The 21752-nt window shown below is 63.0% G+C and overlaps 1 protein-coding gene across 3 annotated transcripts; it reads right to left on the reverse strand.

The window, feature by feature from the left end:
• Positions 1-1579: 1579 nt before the first annotated feature.
• Positions 1580-21432, reverse strand: PGAP2 (post-GPI attachment to proteins 2). 3 transcript variants are annotated; one of them, XM_064704774.1, is made up of 8 exons: positions 21348-21432; positions 18919-19092; positions 17567-17819; positions 13707-13813; positions 3953-4061; positions 2526-3473; positions 2227-2442; positions 1580-2143 (listed from the first exon to the last, which is right to left on the reverse strand). In XM_064704774.1, the coding sequence occupies exons 2-6, from the start codon at positions 19081-19083 to the stop codon at positions 3343-3345; spliced, it is 765 nt and encodes a 254-aa protein (XP_064560844.1). In that variant the 5' UTR covers positions 19084-19092; positions 21348-21432; the 3' UTR covers positions 1580-2143; positions 2227-2442; positions 2526-3342. The 3 variants fall into 3 exon arrangements, with proteins under 3 accessions (XP_064560844.1, XP_064560834.1, XP_064560855.1); XM_064704764.1 differs by having other exon boundaries at positions 1580-2314; positions 2397-3473; XM_064704785.1 differs by lacking the exons at positions 1580-2143; positions 2227-2442 and having other exon boundaries at positions 2672-3473; positions 13719-13813.
• Positions 21433-21752: the final 320 nt, after the last annotated feature.

The raw sequence follows: 21752 nt of genomic DNA on the forward strand, positions 1-21752 counted from the left end.
TGCAGGAAGGGCAGAGACCCGGCGCCCGCCACAAGCCGCCTTTGTTCCCTGCTGCCCTTGGCACCAGAGCTGGGGCAGGCGTGGGCAGCGGGGCTGGGGGCTCCGGCCACGGCCCAGCCCAGCCCATCCCAGCCTTCTGCAGCCTCCTGGTGCCCTGCAGAGCCCACCCTGGGAGCCCAGGCCAGGGGACACAGCCCCAGGGCCACTGCACAGCCACGGGCTCGGGGTCACTGCTGCACCAAATCCTGCTCCCACCATGGGCATCCAACAGCCCTGTCCTGGTCTGGCTGTGGGATGGTCTCCATGGCATATCCTGCTCCCACTGTGATGGACCTCCATGGCCACATCCTGCTCTCACAGGGGGATCCCCACAGCCGTGTCCTGCTCCCACTGTGGTGGATCCCTTCAGCCACATGCTGCTCCCACGGTGGGGATCCCCAGGGCCATGTCCGGGTGCCACAGTGGGGCTGGCAAGGTGCCACCCTGGTGGGGTTTGGTGCAGCAGTGGGTGCTGGGATGAGGAGGGGTCCCTGTGATGCCACGAGCAGGACACAGCCCTGCCCTGGCCCGGCACAGCAGGATGAGCTCATGGCTCTTCCCCTCCCAGCTGCTCCTGGGGCGGCTGCAGCGAGGGCAGGGCCCCACCACGGCCCGGGACAGGGGCAAGCAAGGCCCTGGCAGCTCCCCTGCCCCTGCCCAGCCCCAGCAGGGCCAGCCCCAGCCCTCCTGGCTCCAGGCTCTGTCCCCGGGGCTGGGCTGGCCCTGGCCCCGCAGCATCCATAAGGTCTGCAGGATCTGCGGCCAAGTGAGCGGCCCCAGGAGCTGGGCGGGGAGCAGTGGAGCTGCGGGGTGGGCTCAGTCCCACGCCTCCAGCCCGGCCCCTGGCTACTTCCCAGCCTTACTGAGCCTTCCCGGGCTTCATCCGGCACCCAGGGACACGACCCACACCACAGCCCCAGGAGCAGGATCCAGAGCCCACACCCCATCACTCAGGATTCACATTCCACACCCCAGTGATCCACAGCAGATCCTGCAGGGATCTGCATCCCGAGCCCCAGCTCCAGGGATCCCCACCCCAGCACCCAGCATTCACATTCCACACTCCAGCAATCCACACACTGCACCCCATCACTCAGGATTCACATTCCACATCCCAGAAATCCACACCCGATCCTGCAGGGATCTGCATCCCGAGCCCCAGCTCCAGGGATCCACACCCCAGCACTCAGAATTCACATCCACACCCCAGCAATCCACACACTGCACCCCAGCACCCAGGATGCACATTCCACACCCCAGTGATCCACAGCAGATCCTGCAGGGATCTGCATCCCGAGCCCCAGCTCCAGGGATCCACACCCCACACCCCAGAGCAGGGGGTCACATCTTGCACCCCAGCTCCATCACCCAGGGTCCACATCCCACACTCCAGCCCTGTAGCCCATGGCCCGTGTCCTGCACCCCATTCCAGCCCCCACGCTGCCCATGGTGCTGGTCTGGACCTGCTGGCTGTTCCAGGGCTGTGCCAGGGCCATGCCAGGCTGGGTCAGGTGGAAATGCTATGGAAGTTGCCAGGAGCTCACAAAAATACTTAGTGCTTTATTTCCACCTCAAAGCCAAGGCGCCACACGCATGCAGGGACACGGATGGAGCCCATGGATGGGGACACCGACGATGGACACGTGCAGCAGGACCTGCTCAAAGCCAGCCCGGCCCCAGCTCTGCCAGGGCCCCGCAGCTCGCGCTGGAGGAGGCTCTGCCCACCCTGGGATGAGCTCTGGGACATCCCAGGGGACTCTCGGTGGTGGCTGTGCTCAGGTGAAGGGCAGGGGGGCACCCACACTGCTCCTTCCGTGGGGTGGGACAGACCCTGGCAAGTGCAGACCTCCCCAAATCAAGACAGCAGCACTGCAGGAGGAGCTTGGGCACACTGTCAGCCCCCATCTGCCATCCAGCCATGTGCCCTGTGCCCTGGCAGCCAGAGCTGCACACTGAGGGCACTGCTGCACCCCAGCAGGTCCCAGCTCCAGCCCCACAGCACAGGGGAAGCCATGGGGACGCTGGGGCAAAGCCCTCCAGCACCAGCACACCCAGCCTTCCTCCTCAGACTGGGCTGGAACGGGCACAGCACCCCGGGCACAGCCTGTGCTGCTGGGCTGGAACGGGCACAGCACCCTGGGCACAGCCTGTGCTGCTGGGCTGGAACGGGCACAGCACGCCGGGCACAGCCTGTGCTGCTGGGTTGCAATGGGCACAGCACCCTGGGCACAGGCTGTGCTGCTGGGCTGGAACGGGCACAGCACCCCGGCACCACCTGTCTGCTGGGCTGGAACGGGCACAGCACGCCGGGCACAGTCGGTGCTGCTGGGTTGCAACGGGCACAGCACGCCGGGCACAGCCTGTGCTGCTGGGCTGGAACGGGCACAGCACCCCGGGCACAGCCTGTGCTGCTGGGCTGGAACGGGCACAGCACCCTGGGCACAGCCGGTGCTGCTGGGTTGCAATGGGCACAGCACCCCGGGCACAGCCTGTGCTGCTGGGCTGGAACGGGCACAGCACCCCGGGCACAGCCTGTGCTGCTGGGCTGGAACGGGCACAGCACGCCGGGCACAGTCGGTGCTGCTGGGCTGGAACGGGCACAGCACCCGGGCACAGCCGTGCTGCTGGGTGCAATGGGCACAGCACCCCGGGCACAGCCTGTGCTGCTGGGCTGGAACGGGCACAGCACCCTGGGCACAGCCTGTGCTGCTGGGTTGGAATGGGCACAGCACCCCGGGCACAGCCTGTGCTGCTGGGGCCTCTGGGAAAGGCAGGAGTGAGACCTGGATGCTCCCAGCACCTGCTGTGCCCCGTGTGCTCCCACCCTGCTCCAGGCAGTCCCTGCACGGCCCAGCACCTTCCCGCTCCCCTCCTGGGCACTCAGGCACACGTGGGCCAGGACCTGGCCCAGGCCAGTCAGAGAGCAGCGCCTGAAGCCAGCCCAAAAGGCCACCAGCCCTTTCTGAGGACTTGCCCCAAGACCCCCAGCCTGGAGGAGGAACTGTGAGACCCCCCAGGCCAAGAAAGGGCAGGGCAGGGCTGGACCCCCCTGCCCCAACACTGGGAGCAGCATCCTGCTCTCCCTGGAGCATTCTCCAAAGCAGCAGGTGCCTGTTCCTGCTCTGTCCTGCCCTCCTGGAGCTGGAGGGAGCCAGGACAGGGGGTCAGTCCCTGGGAGAGCCCCATCTCCCCGGGAGCAGAGCTGCAGGTGCAGGAGGGACAGACACTCAGCAGCAGCTCCACAGCAAACAGGCAGCCCTGCTCCAGCAGCACAGGGAAGAGGAGCCCCCAGCACGGGGCTGCCTAGAAGTGCTTGTCCTCCAGCAGGGAGCTCACCACCAGCTCCTTGTTGCCGAAGTCCCAGAAGGCAGTCATGTGGAAGGCCATGTTGGAGAGGACAACCAGGTACTCCAGGAAGGCGAAGACAGTGTACACTGCGGGAGGAAACACAGCAGGTGAGGGGCACCCACAGCTGCATCGGCCCCGGGAATTGGGGGGGGTCTGTGGGCCCTGTCTCTGTTTGGGACAGCAGAGCAGGGGCTGGGGGGCTTGGGCCCCACCAGGGAAGAAGCGTGGCTGGGCACCTGGAGCTTCCCTGGGCTGGGATTGGAAGGCAAGGCATCACATTAGGAGGATGTCAGACATCAGGAGGAATTCTTGGACACCAGAAGGAATTTTTTCAGAGATGGGGTGGTCAGGCATTGGAGCTGCCCAGGGAGGTCTGGAGTGCCCATCCCTGGAAGTGTCCAAGGAAGGCCTGGAGGTGGCACTCAGTGGGCAGGGAACAAGGTGGGCATGGGGCACAGCTGGGACTTGCTGATCCCAGGGATCCCTTCCAACCTTAACAATCCTGGGATTCAGTGATTCTGGGAGCACCCAGCCCCTTCCCCACGCCCCCCAGCAGCCCCCTCACCTCCAGGGCCGCAGTACCAGTTGTGGTGGAAGTAAACGCACACGGCGAACGCGAACGTGATGAAGGTGAAGAAGAAGAGCAGCTGCTTCCACTTGTACGACTTGCGCTCCTGGAAGAGGCCAAGGGCTGGCTGATGCCAGAGCTGCCATGCCGTGCCATGCCATGCCTTGCCATGCCATGCCATGCCATGCCACGCCATGCCATGCCATGCCATCCCCTCCCAGGGAAGCTCTGCCCTGGCCCCACACAGCCCCGGGGGTCTCTGCACCCTGGCCCCTCATGCAGAGCCCCCCAGGCCAGCCCCAGGGGTGGCTGGGGCAGGGCTGGGTGATGCCAGGGGCTCACACCTACATGGAGATACAGGGTGTGAGGGAGCCACAGAGCCCCAGCCAATATGGTGCCCCTGGTGCTGGGGTGCTCAGGGGACCCCTCGAGGATGGGCCAAGGCTCTACCAGAGGCAGATCCCCGGGCCCGGGTGGCTGCAGGTGGCCCCAGGGCACAGGGAATTCAGCGGGTGCTGCACCCCCTCACCCACAACAGCAGCAGGGAGGAGGAAACCACATGAAGGGCGGCAGCTGGGGCGGGTGCTGCGCTGGAGAGCTCGCCCAGCACGCCCTGGCACTGGAGGGGCCCCATCCTGCCCCCAGCACCCCCTCTGATGGGGCAGGAACAGAGCACGGCGATGCTGCCAGCAGCCCCACACTCGCAGCTCACCGCTCTGTCCCGCAGGGCTCAGCCTTTGTGACAAGCCAGGGGCCAGGCCTGTCCCCTGTGACAGGCTCCCAGCCCTCTGCCCAGCACCCCAAAGCTGGGGCTGGGGGTGCACTGACCCCCGGCAGGCACAGCAGGTGCTGGCTCCAGTTCCTGCCTCTCTTTCTCCCATCACCCTGAGGGTCATGGATAAGGATCCTACAGCCTGGGGGGCAGAGGAACCCCAAGCCGTGTCTGGAGCCCAATGAGCATTGGGGCTGCAAGGGGGGACAGCCCCACAGAAGGGGCTGGGGATACCACAGACAGCCCTGGCTGTTGCAGGTGGGAGGGGAATTTCCCCCTCGCCTGACGCTTCACATGAGACAAAGATTCCATTCTGAGGGAGCGCTGATAACAAGGAAAATTTAAATTGCCCCATCACACTTTCCATTACCCCCATAACGCGTGCCAGGGAGGAAAACCCAGAGAGGAAGGACGGATTGACGGGCACCTCACCGTGCGGGGACACACGGGGGCCGGGCTGGCCCTGCCTGCGGGCACCGCCGGTCCCTCGGGCCAGCCCGGCCCAGCCGAGCGCGGGTGTGAGCAGCGGCGGCGGCACCGGGAGCGCAGAGCCAGCCCCGAGGCGCGGTGCCGCCGAGTTTCGCACCGGAAAAGCGGCTGGGAACAGCGCTGTCACCGCGCTGCCACCGCGCTCCCACGGCAGCAAAGGGCTGCGCTGAGCCCCGGCACGGCCCCGCCGCGCCCACACACCCTGCCCGGGCCCCCGGGGCCCCGGGACCCGCTCCTGCCCGGGACCCGCTCCTGCCCGGGGCCCCGGGACCCGCTCCTGCCGGGGCACCGAGGCACGCAACACCCCGGGTGATTGTCGCACACATGTTCTCAGGAAAATCCTCTCCTTAGGGACTTTTCTGCTTGAGAAGCTTCAAGAACAAAATGTAAGCAGGTAGATCTTTGATTAGCCCATCTTAGATGTTTATAATTAATAGCCAATCACAGCCCAGCTAGCTCAGAGAGTCTGAGACAGTTGCCTTTGTTACTCATTCTTTTCTGTTCTTATCTTAGCCAGCCTTCTGAGATGAAACCTTTTCTTCTATTCTTTTAGTATAGTTTTAATGTATATGAATTATAAATACTATGTATTTTAGTATAGTATAATGTATATGATATAATAAATCAAGCCTTCTGAACATGGAGTCAATATTCTCGTCTCTTCCCTCAACCCAAGACCCCTGTGAACACCGTCACAGGTCACCCTGCCCAACGCCCTGGTCCTGCTGCCACCCTGTGGGAGCCACCCCCGGTCACCAGAGTGCCCTGGCACCTCTGGGTGCCCCCTGAGCTCCCCGTCTGCCAGTCTGGGCCGGGGATTATCACACGGATGATTAGGTGTTAATCCCTAATTCCAGGGCACAGCTGGCTCAGCCCGGTGCCAGGGCATCACAGGGCACCTGGTGACATGCCAGGAGGCTCAGCAGAGCTGGCTGGGAAGGTGGCACCTCGGGAGGTCCCTGCAGGGGCACGGGCAGGATGCCCAGCACAGCAGGGGCACTGGGGGGTGCATGGGGACCCCCATGGGATGTGGGAGCTGGGATGTGGGAGCTGGCGTGCCACCCTACCCTGCTGCAGCAGCAAGGGAAAGGGCCTTTGGGGAGCATGGTGGGAGCTCCAGGAGCTGCTGGATGAGGAGCTGCCCATCCCCTCGCTGGTGTGGGCTGGACCCACTGCCCTGCTCAGGGCTCAGGCAGTGCCAGGCACTGTCCCTGCTTCCCATGGCCCCAGCTCTGTGGGGAAGCCACCAAACTCTGGCTGCCTGTGAGGAAAGAGGGGGTTAGAAAATCCCCAGGATGGGTGCTCCAAGCTGAGCTGGTGCCAGGCTGCCTGTGGCCTGGCTGGGGCTGCTGGGCTGGCACAGCTGGAGCTGCCAACTTCCTCCTGGCAAGACAGGCTGGGGCAAGCAGTGTCACAGAGCCAGCCCAGCCCGCCGTGCATGCATGTGTGTCTGGCTCAGAAAAGCACAGGGAATTATATTTAGTGCCCAGCTGGCGGGCCTGTGCTGAGGCTCATTCCCCAGCAGGCAAAGGTGAGTCAGGAGCAGGAGGCTGGACAGCTCAGGGAGGAGAGAGCGGCTGCAGCAGAGAGCTGGGGCCACTCTGGATGCGCTCCCAGCCCGGCACACTCGATGCTGCTCCAGCCTGGGCACACTCTGGATGCTGCTCCCAGCCTGGCACACCTGGATGCTGACCCACCCATGGGCACATTGGATGCTGCTCAGCCATGGCACACTCTGGATGCTGCTCCCAGCCCTGGGCACACCTGGGTGCTGCTCCAGCCGGACATCGGATGCTGCCCCAGCCTGGGCACACTCTTGATGCTGCTCCCAGCCTGGCACACTCTGGATGCTGCTCCCAGCCCTGGGCACACCCTGGGATGCTGCTCCCAGCTCGGGCACACTCTGGATGCTGCTCCCAGCCCTGGGCACACTCTGGATGCTGCTCCAGCCTGGGCACTTGGATGCTGCTCCATCCCATGGGCACACTCTGGATGCTGCTCCCAGCCCAGGGCACACTCTGGATGCTGCTCCCAGCCCTGGGCACACTCTGGGATGCTGCTCCCAGCCTGGGCACACTCTGGATGCTGCTCCCAGCCCATGGGCACACTCTGGGATGCTGCTCCCAGCCCTGGGCACACTCTGGATGCTGCTCCCAGCCCTGGGCACACTCTGGATGCTGCTCCCAGCCCTGGGCACCCACTCCCACGGGCACCTCTGGATGCTGCTCCCAGCCCTGGGCACACTCTGGGATGCTGCTCCCAGCCCTGAGCACACTCTGGATGCTGCTCCCAGCCACTATGCCCAGCCCCATGGGCACACTCTGGGATGCTGCTCCCAGCCAGGGCACACCGAGCCTCACTCTGGGCACACTGGATGCTGCCCCCAGCCCTGGGCACACTCTGGGATGCTGCTCCCAGCCCATGGGCACACTCTGGGATGCTGCTCCCATCCCATGGGCACACTCTGGGATGCTGCTCCCAGCCCAGGGCACACTCTGGGATGCTGCTCCCAGCCCTGGGCACACTCTGGGATGCTGCTCCCAGCCCAGGGCACACTCTGGATGCTGCTCCCAGCCCAGGGCACACTCTGGATGCTGCTCCCAGCCCATGGGCACACCCTGGGATGCTGCTCCCAGCCCTGGGCACACTCTGGGATGCTGCTCCCAGCCCTGGGCACACTCTGGATGCTGCTCCCAGCCCTGGGCACACTCTGGGATGCTGCTCCCAGCCCTGGGCACACTCTGGATGCTGCTCCCAGCCCAGCCCAGCCCTGGGCACACTCTGGGATGCTGCTCCCAGCCCAGCCCAGCCCATGGGCACACTCTGGATGCTGCTCCCAGCCCTGGGCACACTCTGGGATGCTGCTCCCAGCCCTGGGCACACTGAGATGCTGCTCCCAGCCCACAGAAGGCACTGGGGGTCTCATTCCCCCACCCTGGGGGAGCCCCAAGCCCTGCAATGCAGCTCTGAGGGCTGAGTGGCTGCTGTGAGCTACCACAGGAGCCTCCTGCTTCTCGCACTGCCTCCAGAGAGCAGAAGCACTGTGCCTAGCCCCCAGTCCCTGACTGGGACAGGGCTGACAGTGACCTTAACTCAAACAGCAACAGCTCACTCTGCAGGGAGTGCCCAGGCCCTGGCTCTGCCCGGGAGCCACCATCCCTTTCTGAGGCACAAGTGGCACCTGCAGGGCTGCGTGTCACACGCAGTCCCAGCTCCCTGGAGGGTTTCCGGGTGTGTGCAGAGAGCCCAGAGGGCCCCACACGGAGCTCAGCTGCTCACAGACGGCGCCTCTGAGCCACAGCAGCGCTCCGGGGGCGCTGAGGGAGCTGGGGTGAAACCACGCGTGGTCACCAGGGTGCTTGTGGTCCCTGCTGCTCACAGGGCCCTGCTGGGCAGGGCCACAGCTCCCACCCTGCTCCAGCTCCGGGGCTCAGCTGGGCCCAGGGGACACAGGGGGCTGTGCCCCACAGCTCCTCCTGTGCCCTTGCACTGGTGCAGCCTGGGCTGTGCCCAGCCCCCAGTGCCACCCCTGCCATGGCAGGGACACCTCCCACTGTGCCCAGTGTCCAGCCTGGCCTTGGGCACTGCCAGGGATGCAGGGGCAGCCCCAGCTGCTCTGGGCACCCTGTGCCAGGGCCTGCCCACCCTGCCAGGGAACAATTCCTCATTGCCAAGATCCCACCCAGCCCTGCCCTCTGGCACTGGCAGCCATTCCCTGGGTGCTGTCCCTCCATCCTTGTCCCCAGTCCCTCTGCAGCTCTCCTGAGCCAGCCAGCCTGGTGCCCACCTCATGCACACACTGGTGTGTGCTGGGGCCACCAGCCCTGAGCTGGGAGAGAAAAGGAAAGTGCGTTTGCAAACAAGAAGTGAAACTGCTCTGCCCCAGTGCCCAGCTCTGCAACTCAGGGCTGGGGGAAGGAGGGTTTTAAGGGCGAGCAGGCAGCCAGGAACAGCAGAGCTGCCAGCCCAGGTGGGCACTGCCATGCCACGGCCAAGCACCAAGCACAGGGTGCAGTGATCAGCCACAGCTGAAGGCTGCCAGGCTCCATTTCCCTTTTCCACAGAATCTCTCTCCTCTGCTTTGCCCCCTCCCCTCCTTTTCTCTGTCCTGCTTTCTCTCTTCTCCCCTCCCACAGAGCTTTATTTTCCTTTCTCTCACCATTTGCCACCTCGAAACTGGAAACCGCCTGTACTTCCCCATTACAAACCAGTTCCTCTGCACCTTCCTGCCCTCACACAACACCAGTTGCAACAGGAGCCCTGTGGGACACGAGAAGCTTTTGCAAGAGCAATTCCTGTCCCTCCTACCATGCCAGACCTGGGAGCTCAACCCCCACCTAAAGCAGTGCCAGCTGTGGGGCGGGGAAGGCACAGTCCCCCTGTTCCCCTCTCCTTGCAGCTCCCCACACAGAGCTTGTCCTGGTCCCAGGTTTGGCCCTGGAGAGCCTGAACCGTGTTGGGACCCTCTGCTGGGGAGAAGGGAAGGACAGAGCATCACAGGACTGGAGCCATTGCTCACCTGTCCTCTCCTGCCATCGCCAGCTCCAGGGCTGGGGGCAGCACATGTGAACAAAGGCCCCACAAGGGACACCAACCGAGCCAGAGTCTGTCCCCAAGGTGCTGTGATGTACACAGAGGGATCAGCTGTGCCCTGGCCTAAAACAGCCCCACGAGCGTGGCTGGGCAGCTCCCTGGCAATGCACAGCCTTGGACGTGGCAGTGGCACCTCCTGTGTCCCACCCTGCCGAGCCAAGCAAGCCACGGGTGTCACAGGAGCTGTGCCAAGCCTGCCAGGGCCACCAGCCCTGAGCAGAGGGCTTGGAGCCTGAGGAATCCAGGCAGAGAGGGGGACAAGCCCAGGAGACCCTGCACGGCCCGCAGGATCCATGGGAGGGATTGGTGGCACCGGCCCAAGGCCACCACCGGACACGGGGACGCGGCAGCTGCAGTGACCTGAGGCCCTTGGCCAAAGGGGACGCCTGGTGGTGTGACAAGCACTGTGCCACCTTCACCCCGACACAGCCGGCCTGCGAGCTGCGTCACCCCGCCGCGCCTTCCTCCTCCTCCTCCCTTAGCCGTCACCCCCGTGCCCTGGGCGACAGCTCCATCCTGTGGCCGCGCACGAAGCGGGCGGGGGCACCGCAGCTGGCACAGGGACACCGCACCCCCGGGGGCCTCGGGTCAGGGCTGGCCCTGGACGCCTCCTGTCTCCTCGGGGAACCCCCCAGCTTTGGGGGGACCATGCATCCCGAGGGCGGCCCCCCTCCACCAGCAGGGGTGTTCCAGGATGGGAGGAGGAAGTGAGGGGTGGCACTGTGCCAGGTGCTGGCATGCTCAGCCAAGGTGTCACCACGCTCCCTGCCCTTCCCCTCATGGATGTGCAGATTCCTTCAGTCCATGGGCAGAGTCACAGAAAACAAGGAGGCTGGAAAATCCCTCTGAGAGCACTGAGTGCAACTGCACCCCAGCAGAGCCAAGGCCACCATTAATGCATGTCCCCGAGTGTCACACCCACACAGCTGTGAAATACCTCCAGGGATGGGACTCCACCCCTGGCCTGGGCAGCTGTGTCAGGGCTGGACAGCCCTGCCGAGGAAGTGATTTTCCCAATATCCAATGTGAACCTCCCCTGGTACAGTTTGAGGCTGATTCCTCCTGTCCTGTCCCTGTTCCCTGCGAGCAGAGCCCAAACCCCCGGCTGTCCCCTCCTGTCAGGAGCTGTGCAGAGCCACAAGGTCCCCTGAGCCTCCGTTTCTCCAGGCTGAGCTCCCTCAGCCCCTTCCCCAGCTCCATTCCCCTCCCTGGACATGCTCCAGCCCTCCACAGGCTCTCTTGCCTTGAGGGGCCTAAAGCCGAGCCCAGGATCTGGGATGCCCCATCCCTGTCCATTGCAGGGGAGATGAACCAGCCCCAGTGGGTGACGTGGCAGGGGAGGAGATCTGGGGCCTGGGAGGTCTCACCCAGAAAAAAGACAAGCCAAAACAATATGACAGAAATAAAGGAAGCCGTGGGAAAGCTGCCAGGGAATGACTGCGAGCTCCCGCTATTCCCATATCAGCAGGGAGAACAGATCACTTCCCAGGGAGAGAGGAGACTCTCAGAATCTCCACAAGTCCCCTTCCTAAGGAGACTTGCAGCCAAACAGCTGCTGGAAGCTTCTTTCCCAGGTCTCTGGAGTCAGGCAGCAGGGACAGGCTCGCTGAATTGGCGGAAGGGGAGGATAAGCAGTGGTGACAGAGCAGGAGCTGCTCCAGGAATGTGGAGCTGGGGCCCACAGCACTCATCCTGACAGGGCTGGGCCCCACAGCACAAATCCTGCTGGGACTGCAGAGCTCAGCCCCACAGCACTCATCCTGACAGGGCTGCAGAGCTCAGCCCCACAGCACTCATCCTGCTGGGACTGCAGAGCTCAGCCCCACAGCACTCATCCTGACAGGGCTGGGCCCCACAGCACTCATCCTGACAGGGCTGCAGAGCTCAGCCCCACAGCACTCATCCTGACAGGGCTGCAGAGCTCAGCCCCACAGCACCCATCCTGACAGGGCTGCAGAGCTCAGCCCCACAGCACTCATCCTGACAGGGCTGGGCCCCCCAGCACACATCCTGCCAGGGCTGCAGAGCTCAGCCCCACAGCACTCATCCTGACAGGGCTGGGCCCCACAGCACTCATCCTGACAGGGCTGCAGAGCTCAGCCCCACAGCACTCATCCTGACAGGGCTGCAGAGCTCAGCCCCACAGCACTCATCCTGACAGGGCTGGGCCCCACAGCACTCATCCTGACAGGACTGCAGAGCTCAGCCCCACAGCACTCATCCTGCTGGGACTGCAGAGCTCAGCCCCACAGCACTCATCCTGACAGGGCTGCAGAGCTCAGCCCCACAGCACTCATCCTGCTGGGACACAAACCCAGGCAGAGCACCTGCCCTGCAGCCCTGCTCACAGTCCCTTTGGAGAAGCTTGTCCAGCCCTTGGCATCTTCCCAGCCTGGGACACAGGAACACATCTCCTAGGGGCTCTGCTCTACAAAGTGTCACCTTCCTGGGGCAACAGAACCGCAGGACCCCTCCCCATTTAACACTGGGACCATGAGGGCTGGACTGGGATCAGCTAGGGAGAAGTATCCTGAGGGGAAAGGACAGACAAATCCAGGCAGTTCAGATCCACAGGTGAAGGGAAGTGTACAGAAGCAGGTCCTGGCACCTCACTCCTCACGTGTCTTGGATGTCCTGCCCTGCCCATGGCTGCCAGTGCCCACAGTCCAGGACCAAGCTGGATGTCCTGCCCACCTGCCCCAAAATCCAGGACCAAGCTGGATGTCCTGCCCACCTGCCCCATAATCCAGGACAAACCTGGATGTCCTGCCCACCTGCCCCATAATGCAGGACCAAGCTGGATGTCCTGCCCACCTGCCCCAAAATCCAGGACCAAGCTGGATGTCCTGCCCACCTGCCCCATAATGCAGGACAAACCTGGATGTCCTGCCCACCTGCCCCATAATCCAGGACCAAGCTGGATGTCCTGCCCACCTGCCCCATAATCCAGGACCAAGCTGGATGTCCTGCCCACCTGCCCCATAATCCAGGACAAACCTGGATGTCCTGCCCACCTGCCCCATAATCCAGGACAAACCTGGATGTCCTGCCCACCTGCCCCATAATCCAGGACAAACCTGGATGTCCTGCCCACCTGCCCCATAATCCAGGACCAAGCTGGATGTCCTGCCCAAGGCCCAGGACTCACATCACAAATCAGCACAGAAGCTGCATCCAGGCAATGGGACCAGGAGTCCCTGTCTGGATCCTCCCCCAGACCCGCTGCCCCCACAGGCAGCCCCTGCACCCCCTGACCCTTCCCCAGAAAAGGAGCCAGAGCCAGCCTGCTCACAGTCATTCTGGAGCAAAGGGAGAACAGCTCCTGCTGCCCGCTGCTCCCAGCTTGCAGGGCCAGCAATGCCCAGCACAGGGAAGCCAAATTCAGTTTAGAAACAGGCATGGAGAAGGGATGAGCAATCCCAATCCACAGGGATGCTGAGTGGTTTCCAATATGATCTCTCAATCAAAACTTAATCAGATACTGGGAGGAAATCCTTCCCTGGCAGGGTGGGCAGGCCCTGGCACAGGGTGCCCAGAGCAGCTGGGGCTGCCCCTGCATCCCTGGCAGTGCCCAAGGCCAGGCTGGACACTGGGCCTGGAGCAGCCTGGCACAGTGGAAGGTGTCCCTGCCATGGCAGGGGTGGAACTGGGTTGGCTCTGAGGGCCCTTCCCACCCAAACCATTCTGTGGTTCTATGATAAAACCAGAAAACAGGAAATAAAAAGCTTCCTTCCCGTTTTGCTTTGGTAAATAGATTTTGGTGAGTTTTTCCCTTTCACCTGCTGCTGTTGGCTCCTCTAGCACCTTCACAAGCAAGGACAGCCAAAGCCCTTCAGTGCCAGCCCAAAGCCCCCTCCCAGCTCCCAGCACAGAGAGAAGAAAGGAAAGTGTCTGTACCTCGGGACTTACTGTGTGTTTCTTAGTCATTCTCCAGAGGATGCAGGTGAGCAGCATGTGGCCCAGGGCCGACGTGATGAACACGATGAAGGCATTTTCGTGGATTGCTGGATTGACAAACAACAGGTTTCCTGTTCAATCCAAGCCAGGAGCACAAGGGGAATATGGGACAGGATTTGGGAGGGCTTTGTGCTCTGCTGGGAGCCCCAGCGCCCCTGGTGATGCTGGGACTCCAGTGGGGTCTTGGCAGGAGACAGGCACAGCACGGCTCCATAACCTTCTCCTGCTGCCTCAGGGCCCCCTGGAAGGGGATAAAAATGCTTGGAAGGGGATAAAAGTGCCTGGAAGACTTATCCCAAAGTGCCTGGAGGGTGTTTCTGTGCTTTGGAACCACAGCTTCTCACAGCTGTAAAGTAACACTTGGGAGCAGCTCAGCATTGCCGCTGTTGTTCTAGGGATGGGAAAACTGAGGCACAGGAAGGGGGTACAGAGTGAGTCAGTCCAAAATCCAGAAAAGTCCATCTTCTGTCCCCCTGTATTACCTACTGCCCATCAGCAGCCTCATGTGCAGCCTGAGGTTGCCTTGTGCATAGCTGGACTGGCCCAGGTACAGGATCAGGCTGGGAAAGCAGCCGGAGCAAGGCTAAGGCAGAGCTGCTCCCAAGGCCCCACACAGCCCCTGCACCTTCAGGTGAGAGATTTTCACAAGTGCTGCTCTGAAGAGAACTTCCCTTCCCCAGAAGCTGAACCTCAGGCTGAATTCCCCACCACGTGAACACCAGGAATGCCCATCCCTGTGTGCCCTCTCCATGCCAGGGGCAGGGAAGCACATGAGGAGTGAGGTGCCAGCAGGTGGGAGAGGTCAGAGCAGGGTGTCCTGCAGGGATGGGGAGAGGTCAGAGCAGGGTGCCCTGCAGGGATGGGGAGAGGTCAGAGCGGGGTGCCAGCAGGTGGGAGAGGTCAGAGCAGGGTGTCCTGCAGGGATGGGGAGAGGTCAGAGCAGGGTGCCCTGCAGGGATGGGGAGAGGTCAGAGCAGGGTGTCCTGCAGGGATGGGGAGAGGTCAGAGCAGGGTGCCAGCAGGTGGGAGAGGTCAGAGCAGGGTGCCCTGCAGGGATGGGGAGAGGTCAGAGCGGGGTGCCAGCAGGTGGGAGAGGTCAGAGCAGGGTGCCAGCAGGGATGGGGAGAGGTCAGAGCAGGGTGTCCTGGGGATGGGGAGAGGTCAGAGCAGGGTGCCAGCAGGTGGGAGAGGTCAGAGCGGGGTGTCCTGCAGGGATGGGGAGAGGTCAGAGCAGGGTGTCCTGCAGGGATGGGGAGAGGTCAGAGCAGGGTGTCCTGCAGGGATGGGGAGAGGTCAGAGCAGGGTGTCCTGCAGGGATGGAGAGAGGTCAGAGCAGGGTGTCCTGCAGGGATGGGGAGAGGTCAGAGCAGGGTGCCCTGCAGGGATGGGGAGAGGTCAGAGCAGGGTGCCCTGCAGGGATGGGGAGAGGTCAGAGCAGGGTGCCCTGCAGGGATGGAGAGAGGTCAGAGCAGGGTGTCCTGCAGGGATGGGGAGAGGTCAGAGCGGGGTGCCCTGCAGGGATGGGGAAAGGTCAGAGCAGGGTGCCAGCAGGTGGGAGAGGTCAGAGCGGGGTGTCCTGCAGGGATGGGGAGAGGTCAGAGCGGGGTGCCCTGCAGGGATGATTAACCTGAGCACGGCAGCTCAGGGCTGAAACTTTCCCCAGAGCCGGGGATTAGTCTGGGGTGAGGATCCCAGGAAGTGGGTCAGCCTCAGCTCCCAGGGCTCTGCACCAGGCTGGCCCTGCTGGCCAAACCTCAGAGCAGCACCTGCATTTCCAAGGGCAGGGCCCTGGCCTGGACAAGCTGGAGAAGCCCCTGGGGCAGGTCAGGCTGCAGACCCTGCCATGAGAGGGGCACTGGGACACCTCACCATGGGGACAGGGAGGGCTGGCAGGAGACAAGGAGGGTGAGCGGGACAGGGACAGGTCCCAGAGCACAGACCTCTGTTGGAATGTTTGGGGACACAAGACAGGTGATGCACTTTGGACCTGGTTAGCATAAGAGATTTCATAACAGGATGCCTTGGCAAAAGCAAACGGAACTTTGAAAATTAGACCTAGATTGTAAGAAGATTAAATCAGACAGGTTTACCAGAAAAAGAAAATCCCATTAAACTCTGCAAGCAAGAGATGCTGTAATATGCATAAGTTTGTGTGTGTGATTTTAGCCTAACTATTGCAGTACACATTACTAATCTCCCTGAAATAGTATATAAGTGTTTGTATCCCACAATGAAATCGGATTCTGATCACAGAGTCAGTCTCCCTGTCTCTCTCCATCACTGACAGACCCCCATCAGCAGGAGGTTCCTGCCCTGCCATCCCAGTCACTGGGCTCCACCACAGACCATCCTCACCCCAAAGGCTGCGGGAGATCCTGGGACTCTGCTCAAAGCACCACAGCCCTGAATCCCAGAACAGTTTGGGTTGGGAGGGACCTTAAAACCTTTTCATCCCTGTTCCTGCCATGGCAGGGACACCTCCCACTGTCCCCAGTGTCCAGCCTGGCCTTGGGCACTGCCAGGGATGCAGGGGCAGCCCCAGCTGCTCTGGGCACCCTGTGCCAGGGCCTGCCCACCCTGCCAGGGAACAATTCCTCATTGCCCAGATCCCATCCAGCCCTGCCCTCTGGCACTGGGAAGCCATTCCCCTTGTCCAGGCACTCCATTCTTTGTCCCCAGTCCTTCTCCAGCCCATAGCTGGACACAATACCCATCATCACCATCCTGCTGTGCAGGAAAAGCCAACACATTACTGTCCTGCTGATACAGCCCAGTACAGGGAGTGTTCCCACTGCAACAGCACCACCTTGCTGGCTCCTGCATTTCAGTGCTCTCCACTTAACCCCTGGTGCCTCCTCCAGATTCTAGGATGAAACAGCAGCTGCAGACCAGCACTGGCACTTGTGTTCCTCGGAGATGAGACCATATGGGGGAAGAGAATTTCCCAGTCTGTCATGGCCAGGTTCTGGATACATGGATTTATCCTGAACAACTCTGATTCTGTTTCCAGGAGCTGTCAGAGGGTTGGAGCCCCTCTGCTCTGAAGCCAGGCTGGGAGAGCTGGGGTGCTCACCTGGAGAGGAGAAACTCCAGGGAGAGCTCAGAGCCCCTGGCAGGGCCTGAGGGGCTCCAGGAGAGCTGCAGAGGGACTGGGGACAAGGATGCAGGGACAGCACCCAGGGAATGGCTGCCAGTGCCAGAGGGCAGGGCTGGGTGGGATCTGGGCAATGAGGAATTGTTCCCTGGCAGGGTGGGCAGGCCCTGGCACAGGGTGCCCAGAGCAGCTGGGGCTGCCCCTGCATCCCTGGCAGTGCCCAAGGCCAGGCTGGACACTGGGGACAGTGGGAGGTGTCCCTGCCATGGCAGGGGTGGCACTGGGTGGGCTCTGAGGTCCCTTCCCAATGCAAACCAGTCTGGCATTCTATGATTCTATGAAATTTTGCCCAGAAACTCCTGGCGAGTGTACGTGAAGGCAGCTGGAGCAGAGCCAGCTCAGAGCCCAGCCCTGCTGTGGGGATGGAGGGGAAGCAGGATGAGCTCTGACCCACCTCAGCCCTGGATCAGGCCTGGGCACAGGGGTGGTACCAGGTGCCAAGGCCTGGTCCAGGCTCCATCCCCAACCTGAACCCAGGGCTTCAACCAAGCATCAGCAACCAAGAGCTGTGGGAAAAGCAGGACTATTTGCATGCCATGCACCTTTCATTCCTCTATAACCACTAACTCCAATGGACTCCCTGGGGGCTTTTCACTGTTTTCTCTCCCAGCTGCAGGGAGAGGGGTGGGCAGGGGGTGACACCTACCATAGTTTTCGGTGGAGGACACGTAGGTGAGGATGAGGAGGGCGAAGTTCTCGATGAGGTTGAGCAGCAGGGTGACGTGGCACAGGCGCAGGTAGCGGGGGTGGGGGCAGTGGCAGCTCTGGTAGTGGTTCCAGTAGGCCACGGCCACGAGCAGGCGCGGCGCCGAGTGCAGGCCGATGCACAGGCGCCACACGTAGCGCTGCGGGGTCTCGCCCCCGATGGCCGCGCTGATGGACGGCAGGTAGTTGGGCACCTGCGGGGACACGGGCCCGTGGGGACAGGCACACACGGTCAGCCCTTCCACACACTGAAACTGTCCTTTCTGTAATGCTCAACGAGTAATTCCCAGCCCCAAAGCCAGGGGATGTATCGTGGCAGTGTCCCGGTCCATCCCAAGGGGTTGTGGATCCCACAGCCCTGCTGGGGCAGTCCTGGGGTGCTGGGGGGCCCTGCCCAGGTACCTGCTCAGGCTTCTCGCTTTTCCTCTCCTGATTGTCCAGAGAATCCCAGAATAGTTTTGGTTGGAAGGACCTTAAGGCCCAGGGACACCTCCCACTGTCCCCAGTGCCCAACCTGGCCTAGGGCACTGCCAGGGATGCAGGGGCAGCCCCAGCTGCTCTGGGCACCCTGTGCCAGAGCCTGCCCACCCTGCCAGGGAACAATTCCTCATTGCCAAGATCCCATCCAGCCCTGCCCTCTGGCACTGGGAAGCCATTCCCCCTTGTCCTGGCACTCCAGGCCCTGCTGAAGCTCTCCTGCTGGAGTGAGATGTCTCCTGCCCTCCATCCCCAGCTCGTGTCCAGCTGCTCATCCAGCAGCCTGAAAGCCCTGAGCCCAATCCCATCCCACATGGAGCTCCAGGCCCTCCCTCCCTGTCGCCTGTGGCTCCTCCGAACTCCAGCAGACCTGGGGCAGCAGCTCTGCACCAACCCCTCCCCAGGACAGTGTATTTCCCTTCAGCTTCCCCACCTTTATTCCTCACTGCAATAACCCCCAGCGTGCCCAGTCCAGACACCAGCCTGACCACTCTGTGCTGCCTTCAGTCCCAGCACAAAGCCAAACCTGCTGCTGCCGGTCCTGAGGCATCACAAGGACAATGAAACAACGCAGCTTGCTCTGGATTCTGGAACACTTTCGTGGGAAAGCCCAAGAGAGGAGCCCAGAAGGAGACAGAGGAGGAGAGAGGAATATAGAAGGTAGATAGGAGCCCAGGAGCAGAAGGGAGCCCAGAGGGAGGGAGAGGAGGCCAGGAGAGGAGACAGAAGAGCCCAGGAGGAGAGAGAGGAGCCCAGGAGGACACAGGAGCTCTGTCACCCCCCAGGAACACAGGTTTCCCCCACACAGTCTCTCACCCCACAGTGGGTCGCAGTCGTCTCACGGAAGTTGAAGAGCAGAGACCAGATGACACAGAAGAGGAAGCCAAAGAGGGGGCAGAACACAGTGCCGAGGGCCAGCGTGGTGAAACGCAGCCGGAACAGGATCCCGTCCCGATCCAGCGGCAGCGGGACCTGCAGCATCTTGGAAACCTGGAAATCAACAAACCAGTGTCTGACCGGGGTGCTCTGTCCTGCTCTGGGCAGGGTGACAGGGTGGGGATCAGTCACAGGCGGGGCTGTGACCCCACAGACACAGCTCAGCCCCTCACACCCCGAGTGACCCCACAGACACAGCTCACCCCTTACACCCTGAGTGACCCCACAGACACAGCTCAGCCCCTCACACCCTGAGTGACCCCACACACACAGCTCACCCCTCACACCCTGAGTGACCCCACAGACACAGCTCACCCCTCACACCCTGAGTGACCCCACAGACACACAGCTCAGCCCTCACACCCTGAGTGACCCCACAGACACAGCTCACCCCTCACACCCTGAGTGACCCCACAGACACAGCACAGCCCCTCACACCCCGAGTGACCCCACAGACACACAGCTCAGCCCCTCACACCCCGAGTGACCCCACACACACACAGCTCACCCCACACCCTGAGTGACCCCACAGACACAGCTCACCCCTCACACCTGAGTGACCCCACAGACACACAGCTCAGCCCTCACACCCCGAGTGACCCACAGCCACAGCTCACCCCTCACACCCCGAGTGACCCCACAGACACAGCTCACCCCTCACACCCTGAGTGACCCCACAGACACAGCTCAGCCCCTCACACCCCGAGTGACCCCACACACACACAGCTCACCCCTCACACCCTGAGTGACCCCACAGACACAGCTCAGCCCTCACACCCTGAGTGACCCCACAGACACAGCTCACCCCTCACACCCTGAGTGACCCCACAGACACAGCTCAACCCCTCACACCCTGAGTGACCCCACAGACACAGGATGGGCAGCCAAAAAATCCCGTCGTGTGGACACAGGCACCTCGAGACTCACGGAGAACAGGGAGCAGGGCAGAGCAGGGCAGAGCAGAGCAGGGCCGTTCCCTGCAACCCTCCAGAGGGATCTGGCAGGAAGGGCACGTGAACCCTGTCCCGTGGCATCCATCCAGACCATTCCCTGTGCTCGGGGCAGCGCTGACACAGCCGGGCCACCGCTGTCAGTCCCGCCGGGAGCTGCAGCTCCTCCGGCACAGCCCCGGCTCCAGAGCCCAGCTTCCCCGGCTCCGGCTCCCACAGCCCCGGCTCCCACAGCCCGTGTTCGCCCCGCCGCACCCGGCCCTGCACAGACAGCGCTGCCTGGAGCTGGGCCAGGGCAGGGTTAGGCTGGATATTGTGAAAGGTTCTTCCTATCTTCCTGGCACTGCCCAGGCTGCCCAGGGAATGGGCACGGCCCCGAGGCTGCTACAGCTCCAGGAGCCTTTGGCCAGCGCTGCCAGGGATGCCCAGGCTGGGCTTGGTGGGCTCTGGGCAGGGCAGGGCTGGCACTGGGGGGTCCCTGGGGGTCCCTTCCCTCAGGACATTCCATAGCTCCGCACAATCCCGGCTGCAGGGTCAGGGCAGCACAAGCCCCACACAGGTCGGGAACGCGGGGACAGGCACAGCGATCCCCAGCCCCAAGGAATCCCCTCAGCCCCAAGGGATCAGGCTGGGATGGATCCCGGCTGCGGGACAAATCGGATTTATAGACAATCCCTGAGCCGTCTGGGCAGTGCCACGGCCACTGCACCCGCACCAAAAGCCCCCCACAACGGGGTACCGAGCCCCAGGGAAGGCACCGACCCCAAGCAGCGAGGGGCCACAGAACGAACGCACAGCTCAGCCGCACCCGCGCTGCTGGGCACGGACTGAGGGAATTATTTGAGGAAAAAAGCCAAGAGAAAGGGAAGCTCCAAAGGGCCGGGTGTGGAAGGGGGTCCCCAGCTGGCCCAGGCTCCCCTCCCCGGGATCACCCGAGGGCTCCCCACAGCCCGGGGCGGCGGATGGAGCCTCCCAAACCCTGCTCCTCCCTCGGGGGGCTCGGCCACAGCTCCCTGTGCCGTGGGACACCCCGGGGACCCCACAGCAGGAGCCCCACAGCCCCTGCCCTCCCTCCCCGCGGGGGTCTCGCCCAAAGAGGGCAAACAAAAGGCAAACCTTTTGTACCGCGTGTTGAATGGCCGCGACCTGTCCTGCAGGAGAGGGGCAGCAGCACCCCGAGAGCTGTCCCGGGTACCGCACACCGTTTTAGACCCCTCTCCGGGCACCCCCGGCTCCCCCGGGGTCCCCGCAGGCGCCCCCTGCCCCAGGACCCCCAGCGAGTGACCCCTCGGGGCACCCCACATTCCCCCAGAGACCCTCCCTGGGACCCTTCCCCAACACCCCCATGCCCTCGCTCACCGCTCAGCCCCCGTGGCGCTGCCCCATGGCCCGGCCCGGCAGCCCCACCACGCCTCCTCCGCCTTTTCCGCCTCCTCCTCTTCCTCCCTTTCTCCCACCTCTTCCTCTCCTTCCCCCGCCCCAAAAACCCGCTGCGGCCCCTTTAAGAGGCGGGGCCCAGCTCCCGCGCGCCGCCACGCACGATTGGTCCTCGCGGCAGAAGCCCCGCCCCCTCTAAACGCCCCGGATGTCAGGGTGGCGCCGCGACACGGGCCGTTCTGGACCCTTCCGCGGCGCCGAGCCCCGCCCTCTCCGCCGCCCGTTCGACCAATGGGCGCTCAGTGCGCGGCCCAGCTTCGCCCAATCAGCGTTGAGCTCGGGGCGAGAGCGGGGGGGCGCGGCCAATGGGAGGCGGAAGCGGGGCGG

Source organism: Zonotrichia leucophrys, chromosome 1 (genome assembly GCF_028769735.1).
Source record: "Zonotrichia leucophrys gambelii isolate GWCS_2022_RI chromosome 1, RI_Zleu_2.0, whole genome shotgun sequence".
In the NCBI taxonomy this organism is placed as follows: Eukaryota; Metazoa; Chordata; class Aves; order Passeriformes; family Passerellidae; genus Zonotrichia; species Zonotrichia leucophrys.

Coding starts and splice junctions, on each gene's coding strand:
- PGAP2 (XM_064704774.1), bottom strand. CDS start 19,083: ATGCTGCAGGTCCCGCTGCCGCTGGATCGGGACGGGATCCTGTTCCGG. Junction 13,814..17,566: donor GTCCTCCACCGAAAACTATG/GTAGGTGTCACC, acceptor TTGTCAATCCAG/CAATCCACGAAAATGCCTTC. Junction 3,474..3,952: donor CTGGTACTGCGGCCCTGGAG/GTGAGGGGGCTG, acceptor TTCCTCCCGCAG/TGTACACTGTCTTCGCCTTC.